Source organism: Chrysochloris asiatica, unplaced genomic scaffold (assembly GCF_000296735.1).
Source record: "Chrysochloris asiatica unplaced genomic scaffold, ChrAsi1.0 scaffold00026, whole genome shotgun sequence".
NCBI lineage: Eukaryota > Metazoa > Chordata > Mammalia > Afrosoricida > Chrysochloridae > Chrysochloris > Chrysochloris asiatica.
In genome coordinates, this window is record NW_006408544.1 from 18199571 (window position 1) to 18224220 (window position 24650).

The window sequence follows — 24650 nt, forward strand, 5'->3', positions numbered from 1 at the left end:
CATCAGACATCAACAATGCCATCTCTTGTTCCACGGCCTCTTCTGAATCCGGCTTGAACCTCTGAATGTTCTCTGTCAATGGATGCTTGCAGCCATTTCTGCATTACCTTTAGTAAAACTTTACTCACATGGGATTGGGATTACTAAAATACATATTTAAGAATTTAGCTGGACACTTAGTTGTGCTAGTTCTCATCATCCTTCTAGAAGATTTTCTTTAGTTCATGGATATTCAAGGCAGTAGAATCCTGTTCTTTTAGTTCCAACTGAATGTAGGCTCAATTTTCAAGAGAAGACATGTTGGCCTCTGTCCAATCCTGTGAATCATACCAACTCTCATAAATCTGAGCTTTGAACGAACTGGAATTTGAGGCCAAAGAAGGCAAAATAGTTCCCTTTCCATTCTTGTTGAGTTCTTGGTGTAATGGAAACAGACTGTTTGGGGTTCAAATCTAGACTCCATGTTTGCCTGCTCCATCATGGAAGAACTTGTGTTGTGGAGAGAGTATGTTTGGGTTCAAAACCTCAGCTTTGTGAATTAATGGGTCAATTGCTTATCCTTTCTGAAGCTGTGTCTTTGCCTGTAAAATGAAGGCAGCGGGAGCTCTTCTCTTGCAGGAGCGTCAAGATGACAGCAATGTGTGTAGTACAATCAGTGTGCGCAGTAGCAGCCAGTGATGGTCTGCGGTTGCCCTGCCTCAGTCGTTCATCCAGAGGCCTCGCCATTTCGTTTGGACAAGTGGTCCTATGTTTGACTGATTTCTCCTCTCTCTCTAGCAGGAGGGCAGCCAGGTAAGGTAGTATACATGGCGCATCAGGATTGCTATGCAGTGTAGGTGCCAAGTCCCACCTAAACCCAGTCCCCCCCCCCCCCCCCCCCCCCCCCCACCGCCACACACACACACACATTGTGGAAGTTCCTGGCACCAAACCATGTTGCTTCAGCTGTTAGCAGTTAGTGCTTGTTAACTTGGAAACGTTTTAAGCTCCTGGAAGCAATATGGTGTCTTGAGGGCTAGATGCTCACCCCCTTGTCTCCCTGCAACTAGGATCCACATGCACCCAACTCCCGGCCCAATTTACCATCCTTCAAGGCTCACCAGGCTGTGGGTCTAAGGCCAACTCAGGGGCGGGGGAACTTTTCCGGGAAGGGGCCCAGCAGGGTTTGGGCAGGCGGCCCTCTTAGCCACAGCCCAGGACCCCAGGGTGGGCGAGTGTACGGAAAAGTACTACTGGCTGGAGCGGTTGCAAAATCCTGTTATGAGGGAGAGACGGCTTAGCGGCTCTGTGCCGGAGGAGCTGTCTCCCTGGTCCTCTTTTCAGGTGCTGGGGCCTAAAGGGGGTCCGGTTCCACTGCGGAAGCCTGGGAACTAGGAAGCGTTGCGGGCTAGACACCCCGCCTTCCCGATTTCCTAGAGGGGTAGGCGTGTGCAGCGGGTCCCGCCTGGCCGAGAGGGGCTAGTGCGGTGGCTCGGCCTCTGGGGCAGTGGGGCCTGGCCAAGTCCAGTGCGGGGAAGGGGGCAGCCCCCTGTCCTTGCGCCTGTGGGGACCCTACGTCTGTGTCCGGAGGGGGCTGGCGTCCAGCAGATGCCTGCGGGGGGGCGGGGGCGGGGGAGAGGCGGGGAGGAGAAAACCCACAACAAAACTTGCGTCGCCCAGCGCACTGCTAGACTTGAATGGAAGGAGCCCACGTCCGCTGAGCGCAGCCGAGACTCGGGAGAGCGCGTTCGGCCCGCTGGGCGCCGCGCGGCGCGGGGGCGCAGCAGGTACCAGGCGCGGGCGTCCGAGCCGGGCCGGGACCGGGGCAAGCTCGGACTTCCCCGCCTCTCCCGACCGCCCAGCAGCTGCTCGGGGCGGGGCCGCCGCTCTCGCCCCCTCCCTTGGATCCCTGCACCAAGGGTGCGGCCCCTCCGGGTACGACCCCTGCGCGACTGGGACACCGAGTAAAGGGGGCTTTTCGCCTTTCTGGCCAGAGGCTGGTCCCAGCCCACGGGCCCCTCCCGCTATGCACATCTGGAAAGAATCTGAGGGCGGATGAGGTGGGGCTGGGGTTGGGGGAGAGAGGGGAAGGACGCGGGCGGGGCGACAGGGAATGTGGGGGCCAGGTGGAACTGAGGAGGGGAGGGGAGGGTGTGGACCCCTGTATTTAGAACCCCAACTCATAGTATCCATGTGACTTTCCACGTCAACCCATCAGGAGTACGACTTCGAACTCTTTGCAGACAGAGAAACAGACCTTGAGAGGGTCAGAGATCTGCCCCAGGGAGTGCGGACAGGTGAAGCGGAGTCTGTGCATGGGCCACCAGGACCGCTTCCACCGCGGCTCCCCAGCCGACTGTGCAGTCCCTTGCATTCGCAAAGCCTAGGCTCTCAGCTGGCGGTCTGTTGTGTCCGTCTGTCTGTCTAGGCAACTGCCTTCCTACCGGCCTCCCAAAACAACCATATAGAGGAGAGGGCGGGAACTGGCGGATCACGCCCTCGGGTTCTTGCAGAGAAAGCCCCAGGTTCCAGGTCTGGAGACACTAGCCCGGCCTGGGGGCGGGGATGAGATCCATTTCTGATGCTAGGTCAGGTGTAAGAGGCGGCAGCTGCGAGTTCCTGGCAGCCTCCGGGGCAGGGACTGGGGCTGAAAGGCAGCGGCTGTATGAACTTCGGGAGAGGAGCAGGCACAGGACCAAGGCGCGCGGATGGGCCCTTCCTGAGGAGGGATGCGCTTCCAGCACTTGTAGTGAATTATTGGTTAATGGAGGTTCTTGAAACCTGAGCATCTGGGAAGGGCAAACTGTAATCTGTCCGGGCTATACATGTCTACCACCTTCAAAAGGCACCCTAGGTGTGAACCAGAAGAGTCCCCAGCTCCTCCTCTATATAGGAAACCTTCCTCACTGGAAAGGCCATGAGGAAAACGAAGGGGCAGCCAGATGCCCATGACAGAGCAGTGACTGGCCCAAGGCTAGTATTAGATAACAAGTGTTCGGTTTGTATGATAATTTTCATGATATCCATTGGAGCATTGTTTACTTCTTTTGTTTTAAATTGGGTTGTTATTAAATTCCTTTGAGTCAATTCTGCCTCATAGGGACCCTCCATAGGGTTTTCAAGGTTGTAAATCTTTGCTGGAACAGAAAATCTCATCTTTCTCCCTAAGAGCTGCTTGTGGGCTCCAACTACTGACTTTGTGGTTTGCAGTACAGTGCTTATCCACAGAGCCACCACACTGTCTCACATTGAGTAGAGGGTGACTAAGGGTGACCTCTTAAAGCCTAGATCAATTCTGATCATGACCTTCTTGGAATCCTATGGCTTCCCATTACCAACCCCTTAGCAAAGTGAAATGCCATTGGCTACTTGGTTCTCCATTTCCATCCTCTATCCCTCCCCCCCCGCCCCCCCCCCAACCATCTGCCCTTTCCTAAACACACCACCACCACCACCACCATACCTTTAAGTATGCTGTTTTCTCAGCTTGAGGTGCCGTTCTCCTCCTTTATCTACTTGGAGAACTCCTACTCAATCTTCAGGATCAGCTCCAGACTCTGGACAGGAGTCAGAAGACCCAAATTAGCCTTTACACACTAATCTGTAAACTCAGGGAGTGGGACCAGATAATGTGGCAGATCACTTCCAACTCTGCCTTTTCACAAAGTCATTCATTTGGCAATATTTAATAAGTATCCACTCCATGCCTGGGAAGTCAAGGAAGGCTTGGCTGAAACTTGGAGGATGAAGGGGACTTGGTTGGGGGCCTATGGGAGCACGAAGGAACCTCTTGCCAAGCCAGGGAGGCAAGAAAGACTTCCTGGAGCAGAGACATTTAAGCAGGACCTGGAAAAGGAATAAGAGCTTGCTGGGGATGGGCAGAATAAGAGCCCTTTAGTGAGGGATTCTTCATTCGCAGAACAGGAAGACTGTTAATCTGGGAGTTTCTGTGAGTAGTAAATAAAATGTTACTGTTTAGAGCCCAACACAGAGTAGTTCATCAGTCAATTTTTGCTAAATTTGTCCATCCCTTTGCAATATATAGGGAGCCCTGGTGACTCGATGCGTAAGTGCTTGGCTGCTAACTAAAGCATAGATAATTCGAACCCACCTGCTGTTGCAGGAGAACAATGTGCCAATCTGCTTCCATTAAAGATTGTTGTTAAATGTTGTCAAGTCAATTTTGACTCATAGAAACCCTGTAGAAGGTTTCCGAGGAGCAGCTGATGGGTTTGAACTGCCAACCTTGTGGTTCACAGTCCAGTGCTTATCCTACATCGCCACACCAGGAGTCCTTCCTCTTCTGTTGTTAAGTGCTGAGTAGTCAGTTTCAACTGATAGCGACCTTGTATAGGATTTCCGAGGAGCAACCTTGCAGTTCAAGCCAACCTTGCAGCCCAGCACATTAACGCACAAAGCCAGACGGGGCCTCCAGGCTTAGCAGGCAGCAGGTCTACTCCACTTCCTCCGTAACAGCAATGCTGCTTTTGTTACACTTACTAGTACCAGACTCAGATGCACATCACCATCATCATTTAATGGAATTCTCCTGAGGCAGCTCCCCTTTCCATTTCCTAGACTAGGACATCAGGGTTTGTGGTGGTAAGTGACTGGCCCAGACTCACACAGCAGTCAGGGTTAGAACCCATGTCCCTCCGTCTCTAAAGTGACCCATGTGTAGGCTAAACTACCCTTCTCATTCAGCACTTGAGTTGTTCCTTGCCAGGGACACTTGAAGCTCCCAGAGACCAGGGGCCTGTTCTGTCCTCTGTCACCTCACAAATGACTGGGTACACAAAGGTGCTTTGGGGGCTTATTTTTTGTTCAAATTCTTAGGGAACAGATGGAAAATGTGAAGCTCAGATAGGTCAGCGATATAACCAGGGTCCTACAGCAAACCAGGTGGTGGAGTTAGAACTGCCCAGGACCTCAAGGTCTTGAGGGTGGGTGGCCATGCTGGGGGAAGGGGGAAGGAAGAGGTGACTCTGGGCCCACCACTCTCAGAGTCCTGTTTGTTCTTTCTGCCTCTCCCTTGAATCCAGTTCCCTTCTGCCTCCCTGCATCCCAGCCCAGGTTCCTCATCTCTTGCCTGCGCCATTGTATGCTCCTCACTGGTCCAGCTCCCACATAGCATAAATCTATGTCACAATCCTGCTCTCTCCAACAGCTCCTCAGCTTCCCTAAGATAAGGGCCTGTAAGCCCCTTCCTAGTCTACACTTGCTGCTGCTCACTTCCATCACTTCCAGTCCCTACCCCCCACCAGACACTTTAGTGAGCTTCATAGAGTTCCCCAGACACAGGATGGACCCTCATTCCCAAGTCTTTGCACTCATGGTTCCCCTATTGGTATCACCCTGTCCCTTTTGCCTGGTATCCATCCTTCATGACTAGAATAGGCATCATTACTTCTGTTCCCAAGGCAAGAGCAAGGCTTCCTCTGAGCTTCCTTGCCCTATCACACATCTGATCAAACCTGGTTACTCAGCTTACACACAGTGCTGTCCAATGCAATTATAGTGTGAGCTACAAATGCAAGCCACATATGCAGTGTAAAAAAGAAAATAGATGGAAGTTAATTTTAACCATTTATGTCATCTAATACATCCAAAATATTTGAATTCCTGGGTGGTGTAAACAGTTAATGCACTCAACTGCTAACCTAAAGGTTGGAGGTTCAAGTCTATTCAGAGGCCTCTCAACCTACTTCCAAAAAATCAACCATTGAAAACCCTGTGGAGCACAGTTCTACCCTGACACATGTGGGTTCTTCATGAGTTAAAGTTAACTTGATAACAACTAGTTACTGGTTATTGTTGAGTTGATTCCGACTCATCTCGAGTCATCACAACAGGGTCTGGCCTGTCCTGAGCCATCCTCACAATTGTTACGCTTGAACCCATTGTTTTAGCCACTGTGTCAATCCATCTTGTTGAGAATCTTCTTCTTTTTTCGCTGACCCTTTACTTTATCAACAGAAATGTCTCACCACCTGATGCAGCGCCGGAAGCAGTACTAGTCTATGTTAAGAATTTAGAAAATAGCTAGCTGGTCAATTAACTGGAAGCGATTCCTATTTGTGCTCATTCTAAAGAAAGGTGACGCTACAGAATACAGAAATTATTCAGCAATATCATTTATATAACATGCAAGTAAAGAACTTTCTGAAGATATTTTTAAAAAAAGTTTCAGCAGCATATCAATAGGAAGCTGCCAGAAATTCAAGCCAGATTCCGAAGAGGACATGGAAGGAAGGGTAGCATTGCTGACGTCACATGAATTTTGGCTGAAAGCAGAGAATACCAGACAGATGTTTACTTGTGCTTTATTGACTATGCAAAGGCTTTCAGCTGTGTGGATCATAACAAACTATGAATAATATTGTGAAGAATGGGACTTCTAGAACGCTTAATTGTGCTCATGGGGAATCTGTACATGGACCAGAGGCAGTTATTCAAATAGAACAAAAGTTATACTTCATAGTTTAAGGTCAAGAAAGATGTATACTGGAGCTGTATTCTTTTACCATACTTATTCAATGTGTATGCTGAGCAAATAATCCAATAAACTGTACTACATGAAGAAGGTGACGTTGGGAATGGAGGAAGACTCATTAACAACCTGCGATAGGCAGATGACACAACTTTGTTTGCTGACAGTGAAGAGGACTTGAAGCCTTACTGATGAAGATCACATGATAGAGCCTTCCGTATGGATTGCACTTCAATGTAAAGGAAACAAAAATCCTCACAACTGTACCAATAAACAATATCATAATAACGAAGAAAAGATTGAAGTTGTCAAGGATTTCATTTTACTTCAATCTACTATCAATGCTCATGAAAGCAGCAGTCAAGAAATCAAACAACAGATTGCATTGGGAAAATCTGTTACAAAAGACCACTTCAAAAGATGTTAAACAGCAAAGATATTACTTGGAGAACTAAGGTGCACCTGACCCAAGCCATGGTATTTTCTATCACGTCATATGTGTGTGAAAGGTGGACAGTGAATAAGGAAGAATTTATGCAATTGAGTTATGGTGTTGGTGAAGAACTTTGAAAGCACTCTGGACGGCCAGAATAACAAACCAATCTGTCTTGGAAGAAGTACAGCCAGAATACTTCTTAGTCTCATGGACTTTGGACATGTTATCAGGAAGGGCCAATCCTTGGAGAAGGACATCATGTTTGGTAACGTAGAGGGTCAGCAGAAAGAGGACGACCCCCTCAATGAAGTGGATTGACACAGTGGCTGCAGCAATGGGCTCAGACATAACTATAATTATGAGGATGGCACAGGACCAGGTGATGTTTCGTTCTCACTGTCAGTTCGAGCCAACTTGATGGCACCTATCAACATCAACAACTACTTTACCTATCACAATGTCCTTCTCCAGGGACGGATTTTTCCTTAAGTCTCACCATCGTGGCTTCCAAGGAACAATCTGGCTGTACTTCAAGACAGATTAGTTTGTTCTTCTGGCAGTCATATTATATTCAACATTCTTTGTTGTTGTTGTTATGTGCCGTGGAGTCAGTTCCGACTCATAGCGACCCTGTACAGGGTTTCTGAAGCTGTAAATCTTTCACGACAGCAGAAAGCCTCATCTTTCTCCCGCGCAACAGCTGGTAGTTTCGAACTGCTGACCCTGAGGTTCGCAGCCCGATTCATAACCATTACACAGAGCTACACCCTCGGAAACCCTGTACAGGGTCGCTATGGGTCGGACCCGACTCGATGGCACTTAACAACAACAACAACAACAACCAACACCATAATTCAGAGGCATGAATTCTTCTCTGGTCTTCCTTATTCATTGTCCAGCTTTTGCATACATGTGAGGTGATTGAAAATACAATGGCTTGGGTCTGATGCACCAAAGTCCTCAAACTGGTTACTGGTTATCTAAATGTTATCACTGTAATCAATGTAATAATTAATGAGATATATGTTATGGAGTCCTGGTGTGGCGTTGTGGGTTAATGCGCCAGACTGCAAAGCCATTCGAACTGCAAGGTCGGTGGTTCAAGCTCAGCAGCTGCTCCTCAGAAACCCCTATAGAGGGTCGCTATGGGTTGGAACCGATTCGATGGCACTTAACAACAATAACAACATGTTATGAGATATTATTCATATTTCTTATCATCTTAATGAGATATACGTTCCCTTTTTGTACTAAGCCTTTGAAATCCTTGAGCATTCAATTGGATACAGTACATCTCAGTTGCACTAGCCACATTTCAAGTGCTCAGCAGCCATACGTGGCAAGTGGCTGTCATGATGGTCCATGTAGCAGTGAACTTCTTAGGGCAGGAGCAGGAGCCAGCCCTGAGTCTGTGGTCTGGGTCTCCAGTGCCCAGCGAAGGGCAGCATAACATTGTGGCTAAATCCTGGGCTTGGGAGCTGGGCTTTGCCTCCTAATAGCTCTGTTACATTGGCCAATTCCACTGGGTCTCAGCTCCCTGATTTATAAAATGATACTATTTTCAGTATGATTCATAGTGTTACTATATATTAGATTTTTTAATGGATCCAGTTTACAGATTTTTACAAAACTGAGAGTGAGAGAGGAAGAGCCTTCCCAGTGACAACACCAGCCATGTGAGGATCTGAGCCCCTCCCCATAGCCCCAGCCTCCTGCCCTGATTTCATTTGGAGCCTGAGCTTCCCCTCCCCTTCTCAGAGTCCTGGGCTGCAGTGGTGTTAGGAAGGCAGGGAGGGGCTGAGACTCGCTCTGTTTAATCCTGGTGGCTCCAGGCACTTGGAAGGCTCTGGTTCTGTGCACAGGCACAAACACATTTATATATTCACAATCCATCCTAGGGAGTAGTTTACACAAAGGTCTGGGTGTCACAAATATGAAGTAGTTTATGCGAAGGATGGCACAAATAGCCGCATGCTGGACTACTACCTGAAAGGATTCAAATCCATCCAGACGTGTCTTGGAAGAAATGCCTGGTGATCTACTTCTGAAAAACCAATTATTGAAAACCCTGTGAAGCACGGTTCTATTCTGTAACACACAGAATCACCGTGAGTCAGAGCCTATTCAATGGCACAGGCTTTGGGTTTGCTTTTTGGTGAGAATGTAGAGATGGAATATCCGGGAGCATTCCACAGTCTTCTCAGGGGACACAGCGCTGGAGCTGGTGGGTAATGTAGAGCAGGGCAGCAACCAGGGAATGATGACCTGTAAATTGGCCAGGGACTTATTGCCCATTCTGGTCAGGAGGTAGAGCCATCAGGGTGCGGGTGGGTGAGCCTCAGTCAGGCTATTGCTGACAGACCCCTGAAACCCAGGCCCTGTGTGTGTTCTGGACTCCCTGGTTTCTGCCAGGCCAATGGCCGCTCCCGAGTCTGCTTAGACTTTGAGGAGTCCTGGTGTGGCGCTGTGGGTTAATGTGCTGGACTGCATGGTCAGTTTGAACCTCAAGGTTGGTGGTTCAAACTCACCAGCTGCTCCTTGGAAACCCTATACAGGGCTGCTATGGGTCAGAACTGACTGGATGGTACTTAACAACAACAACAAGGGTCACGCAAGCTAGATTGTGTCCCTGTTGTCTCTCCTCATGCTTTTCCCGCTGATTCTCATGTTCTGCAGGACCCTTCTGCAGTTCTTGTAAGCCTCAGGACTCACCCAGTTTGGGTAGTAGGGTCTGCCATCCCTCAAGACTGAGAACAGGACCGTATCCACCTCACCTGTTTCCCCCATGGCCAGCACAAGGGTGGGCACAGATGGGCTTTGTCTCAGAAAGCTGACTTGAGTCGATGAGGGAGGTAAAGCAGCATCTGAAATACAACAGTAGCACAGGACAGCAGGAATTCGTAGAAGGGTAGGTTCGAACCACCTTAGTAGCCCAGAGCTTAGTGTTCACACCATGCAGGGGCTCCTTAGGAGGACTGAGCCTCTGCAAAATCTTTGGGAGGAGATGCGACCAGGACTGGATTGAAAGGTACAAACAGAATCTAGACCAGGGAAAGAAAAATGCAGGGAATTCTGTAGTGGGCATTGGTGTGGTCAGGCAATGAATAGGCAGTTGATTGTCGGGATGTGGACAACTCCATGCATTTGACGATTAAGTGTAGGAAGAGCTAGCATTTATTAAACACTCAATAAGTGACTGAGTGTTCCTTGCTGAGCACTTTGCGGGGGCCATGCATCTACCCCATTGACTCCTGCTTCCCCATGAAAATGGATCTGTTGTCATCCCTGTTGACAAGTGAGGAATCTGGGACTTAGAGTGTTACATAACCTTCCCGAGGAGCCCTGGGTTAAGTGTTGGGCTGCTAACCAAAAGGTCAGCAGTTCGAATCTACCAGCTGCTCTGAAGGAGAAACATGAGACAATCTGCTTCTATAAAGATTTACAACCTCAGAAACTCTAGGGAGCGATTCTAGGGAGCTATGAGTTGGAATTGACTTGAAGGCAGTGAATGGGTCACACAGTTCATGAGAGCTTTCTTTACCACACATTGGGGTCTTTGGCGGGTCTTTCTAACTGCTCTAGGGCTGTGGTCCCCTCTGATGGTGATCCAGTGCTGGAGTGACTCAGCTCAGGAATGGGCGCCCCTGAGGCCTGGCTGCTGGCTACCATGCTGTAACTCAATGTGTGATTCTCGTTCAGCTGCAGCGGTGGTGGCAGCTCTTATTTACCTAACAGGCGCCATGCACTTACTGTCTGTTATCTACGGACTCCTCACAGAAATTGTGAACGTAGACATCTTGTCCACAGTACAGCTGAGGTTCAGCAGGGTCATAACCTGTAAGTGGTGGAGGTGAACTCAAACTCTGCTCTGGGGGACTCAGAGTCAGTGTATCTGAGCCACTGTCTGTCACAACTTAGCGGACAATTTTCCCAGAGATGGTTCCTAAGTGACTCCCTGTACAGAGAACCCTGGAGACCCAGCCCTGAGCCAAGCCAAGGCTATGGGGTTGCTGGGATGGCACCCCTGGCTTCTTCCTCAGCCATCTCCCTGATCCTCCTGGCTTTACCAGGAGAGATGTTCTGCAGGTGGCAGCGGTAATGTGAGCACATGAGGCACTGGGGAGGCAGCTGAGGGTGCAAACATTAGGACTCAGGAGGTCTGGCAGCAGCAGCACCATTCTCTGATACCTCCTCTCTGCCTGGCTCTGGGCTGGGTCTACACCAGACAGAGGGTGGCTTACAGGCTTGTGTGGGAGAAAGACACACTCACATCTTGGAGATCCCTGGATCATCTCTGAGCCCTCCAAGGGGACACATTCTCAGAGTTGGTTCTTGTGACAGAAGGGAACACCTGATTGCACAGGAGGTGAGAAGGACATTCCAGGCAGAAGGAACAGTGTGTGCAAAGGCTTGGAGGGAGGAACTATGAATAGTCTTATATGACTGGAGGTGAACGGGTGGGGAGTTTGAATGAGAGGCAGGGACCAAGTCCTGGAGATCTAGAATAGCAAGCAAACAGCTGGGACCAACCCTGCTGACGCTGGGAGCCCCCCAGTACCCGGCTCAACTCTTGGCTGCCACCATGATTGCAGAAGGGCCTACATGTGATTGCTCTTCTGTGAAACGGGGTACAGATTCCTTGAGACCTGGCCTGGTCAGGGTTGAGGAAGCAATTGCAGACCTTCCCAAGGACAGGGCCATCAGTAGGTCAGCTGGGAGCTGCCTTGTGCTGGGAGGACTACACGATGACTTTGGTGGTTCGCAGCCCCTTTGCCTCCAGAGGGCTGATTCCACCCCTCCTTCAGGCACCATGGCCCGGAGCGGGGCACTGCTGCTCCTTTTGCTGCTGGGGTCCCAATTGCAGCTGGGACGGGTGCTGACGGCGAGGGCACCTGCATTAGGCCAAACCAGCACCCACAACCTGGGCCCCGAAGAGAACGAGTTCCTGGAGGGGCCAGTGCTGGTCCTGAGCCTGGAGGAGCCAAGGTCTGGCCAGGCCACCATGGACTGCCCCAGAGAGTGCGCCTGCTCCCAGGAGGGGGTTGTTGACTGTGGTGGCATTGACCTGCGTGAATTCCCAGGGGACTTGCCAGAGCACACCAACCACCTTTCCCTGCAGGTGAGGCACCAGGGGCTCACGGCTCCCATCCCAGCACCTCCGTACTCATAGCAACCTGCCTGCCCAGACTGCAGCACTTGGGGTTCCCAGGTCCCTGCTAGTGCGAGCTAGGGTAGCTCGGCCGCATGGAGTCCTAACCCTCCTGATTCCCCACCTTAGAGGGACCGTGATAATACAACCTGCTCATGTGCTCACTTGGAGACACAGACCCACCCAGCAGTGGACCCTATGAACAGAGACCCCATGGCAAGGTGGGAAAAATAAGAGCAAAGTGGACCCTGGCAGGTGTACTCTCAGGGTGCAGAGGACAGTGCGCTCCCTGCTGCGCATCTGGGAGCCTGAATAGGCATCAAGTCAGGTTTTGGCCCTGCGAGAAATGAGACGGGACAGTGGGCACTGGTGCAGCCGCAGTTGTACGTCTCAGTGGTCCTGGAAGGGGTCACACTAATTTCCAGTGGAGAATCAGGCCCTGTGACCCTCCTGGTCACACAATATGGGTTCCCTGAGGTTGGCAATGGTGGAAGCCCATCCCAGAACCTCAAGTTGAAGACAGCATTTATTGCTGTTCATCCATTCATGAAATATATCCTGAGCACCTGCTCTACACCCCTGGTCCAGCGTGGGATGCTGGGATGTAGGGGAGACTCGGACACACCCTGCCCCTGAGGTGCTCACAGCCTGTAAGGGATCAGAGACATAAACAGAGAGCCCTCATCCAACCTGGTAGGCTCCTAGAGGAGGTGGCGTCTGACCCAGGCTATAAAGGTGTCTAAGGGGAGTGGTGGTAGCAAGCCTAGGAACGGGAACCAAGGAGGTTTCTGGTGTGGGTGTGGGGAATGGTCTGGGGGCACCAAACATCAAATGGGAGGGCAGTAGGCAGCTGGACTGGAAGATCAGCTGTGGCACACCAAATCTGGACCCTTGGAGATGGGCTCTCATGCTTGTGTGGTCACTGCCGTGCCAGCACCCAGAGTCTACCAGCCGTGGGGAGAGTTCCAGAGGGTCTAAGGGTGGATGGGGGGCTCCTGGGCTGCCTCTCAGGCTGATGCTGCCTCACCACCTTACCCCCAGAACAACCAACTGGAAAAGATCTATCCCGAGGAGCTCTCTCGTCTGCACCTGCTGGAGACCCTGAACCTCCAGAACAACCGCCTGACTTCCCGAGGTGAGGGTCAGGCAACAAATGAGGGAGCTAGGTCCCCACAGGCAACAGTCGGCCCTGCCGATCCTGCATGTGGGACAGAGCAAGGCCTGTGCTGGGCAGGGGGCTTTTCTGTGGCAGCTGAAAGCCTGTTCTAGGTGCTTCTGCCTCTGCTTCCCCTTAGACCTGAGACCTACGAGTTGGGTCAGGAGAGAGGTCTCAGAAAAGCTTAGATCCCAGGATCTTTGTCATAGGATCCTCAACTCACAGAAGGCCTTTAGGATCACAGAACTGCAGAATCCTTGAATAACCCACTCATAATTCTGCCACTTGGATCAATCACAGTGGGCATTTTTGTATCTTTTTATTCCATGGGGAAAAATAACTTTATTGAAGTATTATTTGCATATCATAAAATATATCCAGTGTAAAGGTACAATTTGATTTCATAAATATACCCAGCTCTGCAAGCATCGTTACAACCCAATCCAGTTTCCTAAAATACCAAGCTGATTCAAGGAATAGGTATGGTAACCTGCTTAGTTTCACTTAGCAATGACCTCAGCGGCATTTCTCAAGTTGTTAAAGCTCTCAGTAACTGGCATTCTACAGAGGCCAGCAGGGTTTTCTGTGAAGAGGCTTCACCATGGTTTATATAACTGTTCCCTCTTGTTAGATACTTGGGTGCGGCCCAGAGTCTGAGGGTCTTGGAGCCAGAAACTGAGTGTCAGCAGCTGACCTCCGGGCTGGAGGAGGGCAGCCTGGCCCAGCTCCCAGCAACAGCTGGGTCCTGACACGACATCTGCCGGGTGGGATAGGGGCGTTGCAGGTGTCTGGGAGATGCAGGGCCATAAACTTGGCCCCATCTGCCTATGAGGCTGAGTGGGATGTGGGACTCCCATTCTCCCAAAGAGGAGCACTTCTTCCTGGCTGGGAGTGGTCTGACTGGGTGCCCTGCCTTGAGCTGGGATCCAGCCCCACTCAGACTGCCCTGAGCAGGGTGGAGGGTTAGGCAGTTGCTAAACTGACATTCCCTACCTCCACCTCTGATCTTGGGCCCACAAGAGAAAAGGAAGAGAGAATTGGGCTGGAGAAGGAATCAGAGGAGAACACTCCCCAGTCCTGGCAAGGGGGTAGGAGTAGGGGAGGGCGGTTGGTGCCCGGCTTGCTCCCCTGTAGCATCTCCTTCATCCAGGGCTCTGACCGATGCCTGTCCTTTGAAGGGCTCCCGGAAGAGGCGTTTGAGCACCTGACCAACCTCAATTACCTGTACCTGGCCAATAACAAGGTGAGGGACCCAGGCAGGGTAGGGGGTGTGTTGCCCTATCCCCCTGGTGTTCTCTTCAACTGAGTTCAGTGAACTTTCACCAGGGCATCTTCTGGGCTGGCCTTTGGGTCCCCAATGCTGCTCCCACATGTGGGAATAGACATAGACCCGTCACTCGACCAGGGCTGAGTGTGGTCAGACAATGAAGACACAGGCCAAGACCTAATGAAGCATAGGGGAGAAAGAGTTCATCTCCACTGGGGAGAGGGTCCTTAGAGGGCTTCCTGGAGGAGACGGTATTGAGCAGAGCCATGAAAAGTAATAGGGGTTCAACCAGTGGCCCCAAAGAGGGGGGCACTGCAGCACAGCGGATAGCATGAGTAAAGGTACAAAGGCTGTCAACCTGCATGTGTCTGACATGCCCTAGGGCTCCGTCTTGGCCTTTCCCCCTCTAACTTCACCTGATGTGACTCTTCCTCCCCCTGGACTTGACTCGCATCTCTATACCACAACCAAGTCTAAATATCAATCTGCAGCTCTGCCCACTCCTCGGGACTTGAGATTCAGAGATCTTCTGCCTTCTTGCCATCTCTCTTGAGATGTCCAGTAAAAAGACTGATTCCTGCCCACAGCCCCCAAACCGAATCCTCCTGCGATCTCCCCACTTCTGTAATTGGTCTCGGCAACCACCTGCGGCATCAGTGGTCCGTGTGAGAACTCTGGCATTGCATCTGGATGCTGTGATTTCCCATGTGCCCTCCTGTCCCACAGCAAGTTTCTGTCCTGGTCAGCATCAGTACTGTCAGTGAATTCCAACTCATGGTGATTCCATGTGTGTCAGAGTAGAAGGATACTGCAGAGGGTTTTCAATGGTTGTTTTTTCATGAAACTGTTCTTCTGAGGAGTCTCTGGGTAGGCTTGAACTCCTAACCTTTTGGTTAGCAGCCTAAAGCATTTAGCATTTGCACCACCCATAAACTCCAAGTGATCATTTAAAAATCCCTTCCTCTTACCTTTTGTCCTGCTTAGAACCTTTTGGGGGCTTCCCCTTCCATTCAGAATGAAATCCCTATTTGTGTCCATGGCCTATGAGTCCCTGTGGGATCTGGCCCCACCTGACTCTCGTAACTCTTTTCCTCCACCCTCTCCAACTCAGACTCCCCATACTTGCCCATGACCCAGCATGGTTGGACTGTACACTTTAACTTGGATGCTCTGTCCTCTGGTCTTCATTTGGTGTCTCCTTTTTCCTGACACTTATGGTACCATGATGGCTTAAATGTTACCTGCCTCACCACCTAACCCAGTTGCTCTACATTCAGCCTGTTTTAATTCTCTGCACAGCAGTCATCATGGTTGGATCCTTTTGATTCTTTGTCTGTGCATTGTTTTCTCCACCAAGATGTAATCTTTGGAGGAGGCAGGAACTTCTCTTGTTTGTTCCCCAGGTTATGCCCAATACCTGGGCCTCTGCCTGGAACACTGCCTTATTGTTGTTGTTAAGTGTCATCAAGTCGATTCCGACCCATAACGAACCTTTATAGGGTTCCAAGGAGCAGCTGGTGAGCTTGAATGACCGACCTTGTGATTCAAATAGACTTTGCAGTCTAGCGCATTAACCCACAACCAGAACTCTAGCTCTCAGTAACTACTGTGAATGGCTGATGGATGGTCATCATTGGATGTGCTTGGGGATGCATGGATGGCTCACTGTGACTAGACAGAATGGCTGGTGTAGGGCAGCAGTGAGGGGAGAAATCAGGGGACACATGGACAGGGAACAGGACCCAGAAGACTTTGAATGTCAAGCCAAGGACTGTGGGAGCCATCAAACTTTGATCTTGTTTTATCAGGGGAGTGGGCAGAGCTCCATTTTAGAGAGATGGCCCTGGGCGGAGACAAACTGAAGGGCCTAGCCGATCATCAGGCAGCCCACAAGGCCCAGAGCTAACCTCTACCCTTCTGTTTGTCCTTCTGATTCTTCCCTTTCCCAGCTGACCTTGGCACCCCGATTCCTGCCGAACACTCTGGTCAGCGTGGACTTTGCTGCCAACTATCTCACCAAGATCTACGGACTCACCTTTGGTCAGAAGCCAAACTTGAGGTCAGAGGTCAAAAGGATGGCCCTGGGCTCAGTCTGGGGGAGGTACCATGTTGGAGGCTGCCTGTCCTGTGTTAGGCATGGAGGGGAACCAGATAGGCCTGCTGTGTAGTGGGAAACACACCCACACTCAGGACTGTGGTGGAGGAAACCCCAGAGGCTCCCTGAGAAGATGTTGCCAGAGTTAAGACCTAAGCAGAAGAGGAATGAGTTAAGGAGACGAGGACAGAGGGCATTAATTTGCAGACATTGTGGGGAGATGGATGGGGGTTTCCCTCCTTTCTTGCCCTTGGGGGGAGGGAAGACTGGACAGAACTGCCTTTTTATGGAGACTGTGGGGGAGTGAGCTTTCTATAGCACAGGATGGCCATGGGGGGTGGCTGCCGTGGTGTCTCTCCTGGAAGGAGAATCTGTCATGTCACTTGACTCTCCTGCCCCTGAGAAGCCAGCGCACATGCCCTCAATCCCACAGATAAGAAGGCGGCTGAGGCGTTTATCTTCTCAGGAGGGCAGGGGTCTTGCTGGTTGTATCCACCGCTGTATCTTCAGAGTCTGGAACAATCCTGGCATGTAGTAGCTCTCACTGTATATTTGTTGAATGAATGAGGGGTCATCACCTCTGGACCAGGTCCTGTGCTGAGAACATCATCGAGGACACAGAAGTGAGGAGGGAGGCACAGGCCTCATCTATAGGCAGTTCCACAGAACCCAGAGCCAGGCTGTGTGGGATTGGCAAGGAGGCAAGGACGTAAGGGCCTGGACGGTCAGTGGGGAGAGCTGAGGACTTTGAAGGGTGTGGAACAGGACAGACTGGGGTCCAGGGAAACAGGGTGTGAATCCTATTTCTGCCACTACCTAGCTGGTGGCCTCTGGTGGGGTCTCTGCCTCTTCTCTGTATAAGAAGGAGTCTGAGATGCTTCTAACTCCACACCTTTGGGCTTAGATGGGCTGAGGAGGGCACTCTGGGCTCCACATCTAGCCTGGCATGGGTTTGGAGGCCCCAGACTGGGTGGAGCCCAGGTGGGGGTGAGAGCTGGTGGCTTCTCCTCAGGTCTGTGTACCTGCACAACAACAAACTGGCTGACGCCGGGCTGCCGGACAACATGTTCAATGGCTCCAGCAACGTCGAGATCCTCATCCTGTCCAGCAACTTCCTGCGCCATGTGCCCAAACACCTGCCGCCTGCCCTCTACAAGCTGCACCTTAAGGTGGGGAGGGGATCCACAGTGGGAGAAGAGGGCACACATCAGATGGCAGAGCCCACTAGGGAGAAATAGGTCAAAGCCCAGGTTCCTGGCCATCAGTGAGGGTGATGTGTGGAGCCACCCAAACCCCATCTAACACACTCCAGGTGTGGGCGCCCTCCCCAAGCTCCTCCAGACCCCTCGATGCTGCCCCTGGCCCTCAGCACCCCCTCAAGCTCCCTCCCCTCCCCACAGAACAACAAGCTTGAGAAGATCCCACCAGGTGCCTTCAGCGAACTGAGCAACCTACGTGAGCTCTACCTGCAGAACAACTACCTGACTGATGAGGGCCTGGACAATGAGACCTTCTGGTGAGTCCCCACCTGGGCCCCCCCTGAGCCAGACCCTCATACATACCCCCAGCACACCTGCCCTGGGCTCTACCTCTGGAGAAGGAGCTCTGATAATTGTGCTGTGTTTGACATTTAAGTCCCTGAAGACATGTGGTATATAATGGTAAGACCTGCCAGGTTTCCAACAAAACAAGGGAGCATTTACAGGGACTAATCTTTAAGTATGAAATACAACCTCAAGCTTTCTTGTTGAAAGCAAATCTAGTTTTATTTTTTAGGAGTCATAAGATCTTAGTTAAACAATCAGCCTTCATGCAACTTTCTGTGTGCCAAAAACAATGCTAGAATTGCCCTAAAGCAACATACAGACATGCCTCCCAGCTACTGTGGGTTTCATTCTAGATCACCTCAATAAAGTTAGGCTGGCAATAAAGTGAGTAACATGAACTTGACTTCCCAGCACCTAAAAGTTATGTTTACATACACTGTCGTCTACAGTACATGTGCAATAGCGTTATGAAAAAGTTTTAAATCCTGGGAGCTTTACCAAAATGTGAGACAGAGACCCGAAGTGAGCCCATGATGTTGGGAAAATGGTACCGAGAGACTTGCTGGATTCAGGGTTACCACAAATCTTCAATTTGAAAAAAGCACAATAAAGCAAAGCACAGTAAAATGAGGTATGCTTGTATCACCGAATCAACCCAAGGTTAAAAAGAGGCTCAGAGGAGACCCCCCACCCCCTAAGCCCTGCCAGTGAATGGCGGAGCTGGGATGAATTAAGGTAGTTCCCATCCCCCTTCCTTGGGAATAATGGTGGGAGCAGGTGCCAAACGTCCTGATTCCCTCCCTCCCCCAGGAAGCTCTCGAGCCTAGAGTACCTGGATCTGTCCAGCAATAACCTGTCGCGCGTCCCATCGGGACTGCCCCGCAGCCTGGTGCTGCTGCACCTGGAGAAGAACGTCATCCGGAGTGTGGACGCGGACGTGCTGACCCCCATCCGCAGCCTTGAATACCTGCTACTACACAGCAACCAGCTGCGGGCAGACGGCATCCACCCGCTGGCCTTCCAGGGCCTGAAGAAGCTGCACACGGTGCACCTGTACAACAACGCGCTGGAGCGCGTGCCCAGCAGCCTGCCCCGTCGCGTGCGCACCCTCATGATCCTGCACAATCACATCACCGGCATTGGCCGTGAAGACTTCGCCACCACCTACTTCCTGGAGGAACTCAACCTCAGCTACAACCGCATCACCAGCCCCCAGGTGCATCGTGACGCTTTCCGCAAGCTACGTCTTTTGCGCTCTCTAGACCTGTCGGGAAACAGGCTACACACGCTGCCGCCGGGCCTGCCCCGCAATGTGCAAGTGCTGAAGGTTAAGCGCAATGAGCTGGCCGCCCTGGCACGAGGGGCACTGACCGGCATGGCCCAGCTTTGTGAGCTCTACCTCACCGGCAACCGGCTGCGCAGCCGGGCCTTGGGCCCGCGTGCCTGGGCGGACCTCGCACGCCTGCAGGTATGGGAAGCGAAGGGGTGTAACCGGGTAGGTGGGGGGGTACTGCTGGTAGGGGAGTACTGCTGGTAGGGCTGCCCGGAGCAGCCCACCCATCTGTTGGGAGAGGGTTGAGGCAGAGGATAAGTGCAGGAATGGGTGCTGGAGAAGCTGGGCCCACCTCACCAGTCTGTGGAGGGCTATTTCAGGCATTCTGGGTGTGGCCAGTGGTCACAGGTATTCAGGGATATCTGGGCATTTGAACTGAACCTTTTTTAGTTACAAGTGAACCCACACAACTCAATTAATATAGAACCTTTCCCCAGAGGAATATGAGGTGGTGCAGATCAGGTGTGAAGCAGTGGGCCCTGTCCAGTAGTGGGTTGTCCATCAACCTGCACCAGCCCCTGTGCTGCCTGGCAACAGCCTCAGTGCCAGACCTATAAGGAGAAGCCCCCAGGGCATGGTTGTCCTAGAATCTCTGACTCTCCCCTCTTCCCCCAGCTGTCCTCAGGACTCTTTCCCCTCCCTCCTTCTCAGGGCTCTAGACAAATGTCACCTGCCTGGGGCCGTCACCTTCCTTTGCTTTGGTTTTCCTTCCCAGGCATGAGGTCATTTACTGGTTTGTTGCCTGTCCCTCCCATTAGAATAACGGCAGGAATTGTAGCATTTCACTCATCACAGTTGGACCCAGCCCCCTTGGACTCAAAGTGAATGCTATGCAAGAAGGAGGATTTGAACACATGGGGAGGGGGTAGGGAGCTGGCAGGATTGGGATGTTGGATTGAGAGAGGGGAGGGGCAAAGGGGGGTGGTCTCAGAACTTTGAGGCTGGAGCCCTTTTCTGGGAGGGACCCTGCAGGACCTCTGCATTGAATGTCAGATGCCAGTATCGAACCATCTCTGTCCATTCTCCAGTAAACCAGTTGCCACTGAGCCAACTCTAACTCATGGTGACCACATATGTGTCAGAGTAGAACTGTGCTCCATAAGACTTTCATTGATTGCTTTGGGGGGAAGTAGATTCCCAGGTCTTTCTTCCAAGTCACCTCTGGGTGAACTTGAGCCTCCAACCTTTTGGTTAGCTTATCCCTTGGACTAATCTCAAGGGATTCCTAGTTTTGCTGTCTTCTCCATCACATCTGCTCTTTCTGCTGTGGTTTCTAAGTAATGTAAAGAGATGATATTCACCCAGGTGCCCACAGGAAGCCAGGGAGCTGGCCTCATCACCTGTCCCCAACAGCCTATCATCACCAAACTCTGTCACATCTCTCAATTGTCCACATTTCTCCATCCCCACTGCTCACACTTGAGATTGACCACCCCTTTTCTTCTCTGGACCACAGCTTCCTAGGAGCTTCCTGCTTCTGCACTCCATATGCACACACCCATTTTCATGGCTCCCCGTTGTCTTTAGAACACAGGCCAGAGCCCTTGTCATGTCTTCAACTCTGTCCCTGATCCCACCAAGCGAGCCTCTTATGGTTTCACAGATGCACTGGGCTTTGCTCATACTCGCCTCTCTGTTGGAAACATCTTCCCCTCTATTTTCACAATGATATCTACTCATTCATTCATTCTATGTACCGAGGGGACCCAGTAGGAACAAGACAGGTGTAAGAACACTTCCCTCATGGAGCTTAGCTCTGGGGTTTCCCATGCATTGGACCACAAGGTTGATTTGAACCTCAAGGTTGGCAGTTCAAACTCACCAGCCACTCCTCAGAAACCCTATACAGGGTTGCTATGAGTCAAAACCGACTCGACAGCACTTAACAACAACAACCTAACAGTGATGATGGGGCAACAGTCTACCTAAGCTGAGTCTGGGATGGGGTATCTGGCAGCAGGGAGGGGTAATTCCTCATATTACTGGATCTTTCTATGGGCACCACTCCTTCTGCCTCAGAGCCCCATCCCCAGCCCCTACCTGCTCTGGTGGTTGGTGGTTACGTGCCGTGGAGTCGAGTCGGAACCAACTCATAACGACCCTGTACAGGGTTTCCAAGGCTGTAAATCTTTACTGGAGCAGAAAGCCTCATCCTTCTCCTGCAGAACAGCTGGTAGTTTCAAACTGCTGACCTTGAGGTTCACAGCCTGATTTGTAAACACCACACTACCAGAGCTCCTTTATTGGACTGTTTCTTTGATGGGGAAATTGTCCTGGCCCCTCAGGCTCCCTCATCACAGCCCAGTGCCACTGGGTTGTCAGAGTCAGATTTTGTGTCTCTCTCCCACACCAGCCTGGTTTCCTGAGGGTGGACGTGTGCTTCAGTGTGTCTCATGCCTCTACACCCACCTGTTGATATAGGGTGCTTGGGATGAGTACAGAAGTGCATAGAGGTGATGGGGCACCAAGGATTGTAGGAACACAGAAGGAAGCAAGAGACCTGCTCGGAAGGAAGGGTGTTGGGGGTACTTTCTGGGAGCAGTAAAGCTGGACTATCTGTGTGTGGAAGGGGTTGGGGATGATGGTGCTGACCACTGGAGGAGCTGTGGAATTGGTAGCAAAGCCTGGGGCACTCACTGTCCAGCAGTACTACCTACCACAGAGTTTGTTCTGCTCCCTAGAAATTTGACTCGATTTCCCTGACTGCCTGCCTCCTGGATCCTGGGCATGTGGGGACTCTGGGGCTGACCAGCCTGGGTCCTGGCTTTCACACCGGGATCACTGCAGGCCTCACCCTCACTGTTCTGCCCAACCACCCTGCTCTGGTCCCTGCCCATATGGCCCTGAGCTCCTCGGATAAGCAACCCCACTCAGGTGGTCCCCCACACTCCACCCTCATCTTGGGTCAGTTGGGTGAGACACAAAGGCTGGAGGATCCCTGGCCTCTGCCCATCTGGGGCCTTTAGTCCTAATGGGGTGATAATGTGTAACAGACACAAGACTATGACACAAACATCTTGGCTGTGAATTTATGTCCAAAGCTAGGAGAGGCTGGTGGGATACACATCAATTAGGAACAAGGGTTAAGAGTCAGATGTACTGGATTCCAGCCTCTTATAGACTGTGTGAAAGGAACCCTGGTAGCGTAGTGGTTCAGGCTGCTAACCTCAAGGTTGGCAGTTCAAAACTACCAGCTGTTCCGTGGGAGAAAGATGAGGCTTTCTGCTCCTGTAAAGATTTGCAGCCTCGGAAACCCTGTACAGAGTCACTATGAGTCGGAACTGACATTACGGTACTTAATAACAATAACAACACAGACTGTGTGACCTTGGACAAATCATTTAACCTCTCTGAATTTGTTTCCCCATCTGAGAAATGGGGCTATTTATAGACCTTCGTCCTTGTAGGGTCAACCTAAGATTTAGCTAGGCTTTGGATTATTAGGGGTTTTGCAAGCTGTTAAGTGCTTTGCATAGGTGAGAGTATCTGACCCTCCTGGTGTCCCCTGGTCACCTCTGCAGCTGCTGGACATTGCTGGGAATCAGCTCACTGAAATCCCCGAGGGGCTCCCTGAGTCACTTGAGTACCTATATCTGCAGAACAACAAGATAAGCACCGTGCCTGCCAATGCCTTCGACTCCACACCCAACCTCAAGGGGATCTTTCTCAGGTAAGAGCCCCCTCACGCCCACCATGGCTTGGTGCCCACCTCCTCCCTCCTGGGAAGAGCTCAAACATAATGTCTAAAGGCTGACTTCCTGTTGACTGGCTGGGTGGTACGGGATGTGACACATCCCACCCAACCCACTCAGCCTTCCCTGCCTCAGCTCTCAGGGTGGGAGGCGCCCTGGTGGCGCATGTGGTTAAATACTAGACTGCTAACCAAATGGTTGGTGGTTCAAAGCCACCCAGAGCCACCTCAGAAGACAAGCCTGATGATCACAGCCTTGGAAACCCTATGGAGCAATTCTTCTCTGCACATTCAGGCTTGTCATGAGTCGTGAGCATTATTGATGATACTATGATAGGAAAGGACTCCAGAGAGCATCCTCGTAATTTACAATTGGGAAAACTGAGGCCCAGAGGATACATGGTAATTGCTAGTGTCCACAGGCAGCCAGGTTGGGTTCAGCCCCACACTGGACTCTGGGGGTGGGGGTCTGGAATGATTCGGGGCACCTAGCTTCCACAAAAGCTGAGGAGTTTCCATGGAGCAGAACCACAGTGAGTCCCTCCAATACCCACTCACCCTTGATTCTTTGAGGATCAGAGCCAGGCTAGAGAGTGGGGGCTGCTGGGGTGGAGTGTGGCTTGTGTCTCCGGCTTCTGCAGAGAAGCAGAGACTTGCTTCTGCAGGGGCCAGAGAGCAGCCTGGAATGCATATGCTGCCTGCAGTGACCCGGCTTCCAGAGGGTATGCAGAGAGGGGTTACTCTGGCCGGCACTCCCAGAGTCCTAGTGAGGGCTTCCACAGAGGGAGGGTGTATACCTTCCTGATGGAGAATCCAGGAAGAGCAGGACCAGCCCCCGAGCTGCAGCACCCTAAAGAGCTGGCACTAACCATGACGCACCTTACTGCTCCTTCTCCCCTCCCCTTTTGCCTGCTGAGGGGGTGGGGTGGGTTCCTGGCAGTGACCACACGTGGATGCCTGGATGCCGCACAGGTTCAACAAGCTGGCCGTGGGCTCTGTGGTGGAAAGCGCCTTCCGGAGGCTGAAGCACCTGCAGGTCTTGGACATTGAAGGCAACTTTGAGTTTAGTGATGTTTCCAAGGACCGTGGCCGCTTGAAGGAGGAAGAAGAGGAAGAGGAGGAGGAGGAAGAAGAGGACAATGAAGAAGAAGATGAATCCACATAATGACAAGGTGAAGTGGATCTGACCCAGGTGGGTGATTAGTGTGTATATGGGGACACCTCTGCAGTTTGCTGTTCCTGCCCAAGTCTGGGATCTTTCGGGCCCACCCCGCTTCATCCATTCATTCCATAGACATAAAGCAGCATTTGGTATGTGCTAAGGCACTGGGTGAGGGCTGGGGTTATAGCAGCAAGCCTATAGGGAGGACACCCATGTCCGGGCGCTGTAATCCAGTAAGGGTTCTGTGATGGTGGATGCTAAGCGTGGATGTGGGGACCCATCAGGAGGCTGGCGCTGTAATCAAGTCAGAGAGGATGAGGTGGGGCATGATCATGGAGACAGCAA

At 51.5% G+C, this 24650-nt stretch overlaps 1 protein-coding gene across 1 annotated transcript; it reads left to right on the forward strand.

The window, feature by feature from the left end:
* Nucleotides 1-1676: 1676 nt before the first annotated feature.
* On the forward strand, nucleotides 1677-24308 carry PODN (podocan). The gene is given in 12 exon segments (XM_006839864.1): nucleotides 1677-1715; nucleotides 1717-1771; nucleotides 7927-7946; nucleotides 11686-12024; nucleotides 13096-13189; nucleotides 14389-14453; nucleotides 16427-16536; nucleotides 17585-17741; nucleotides 17973-18088; nucleotides 18930-19587; nucleotides 22974-23122; nucleotides 24116-24308. Coding segments are annotated over 12 exon segments (1995 nt in total).
* Nucleotides 24309-24650: the final 342 nt, after the last annotated feature.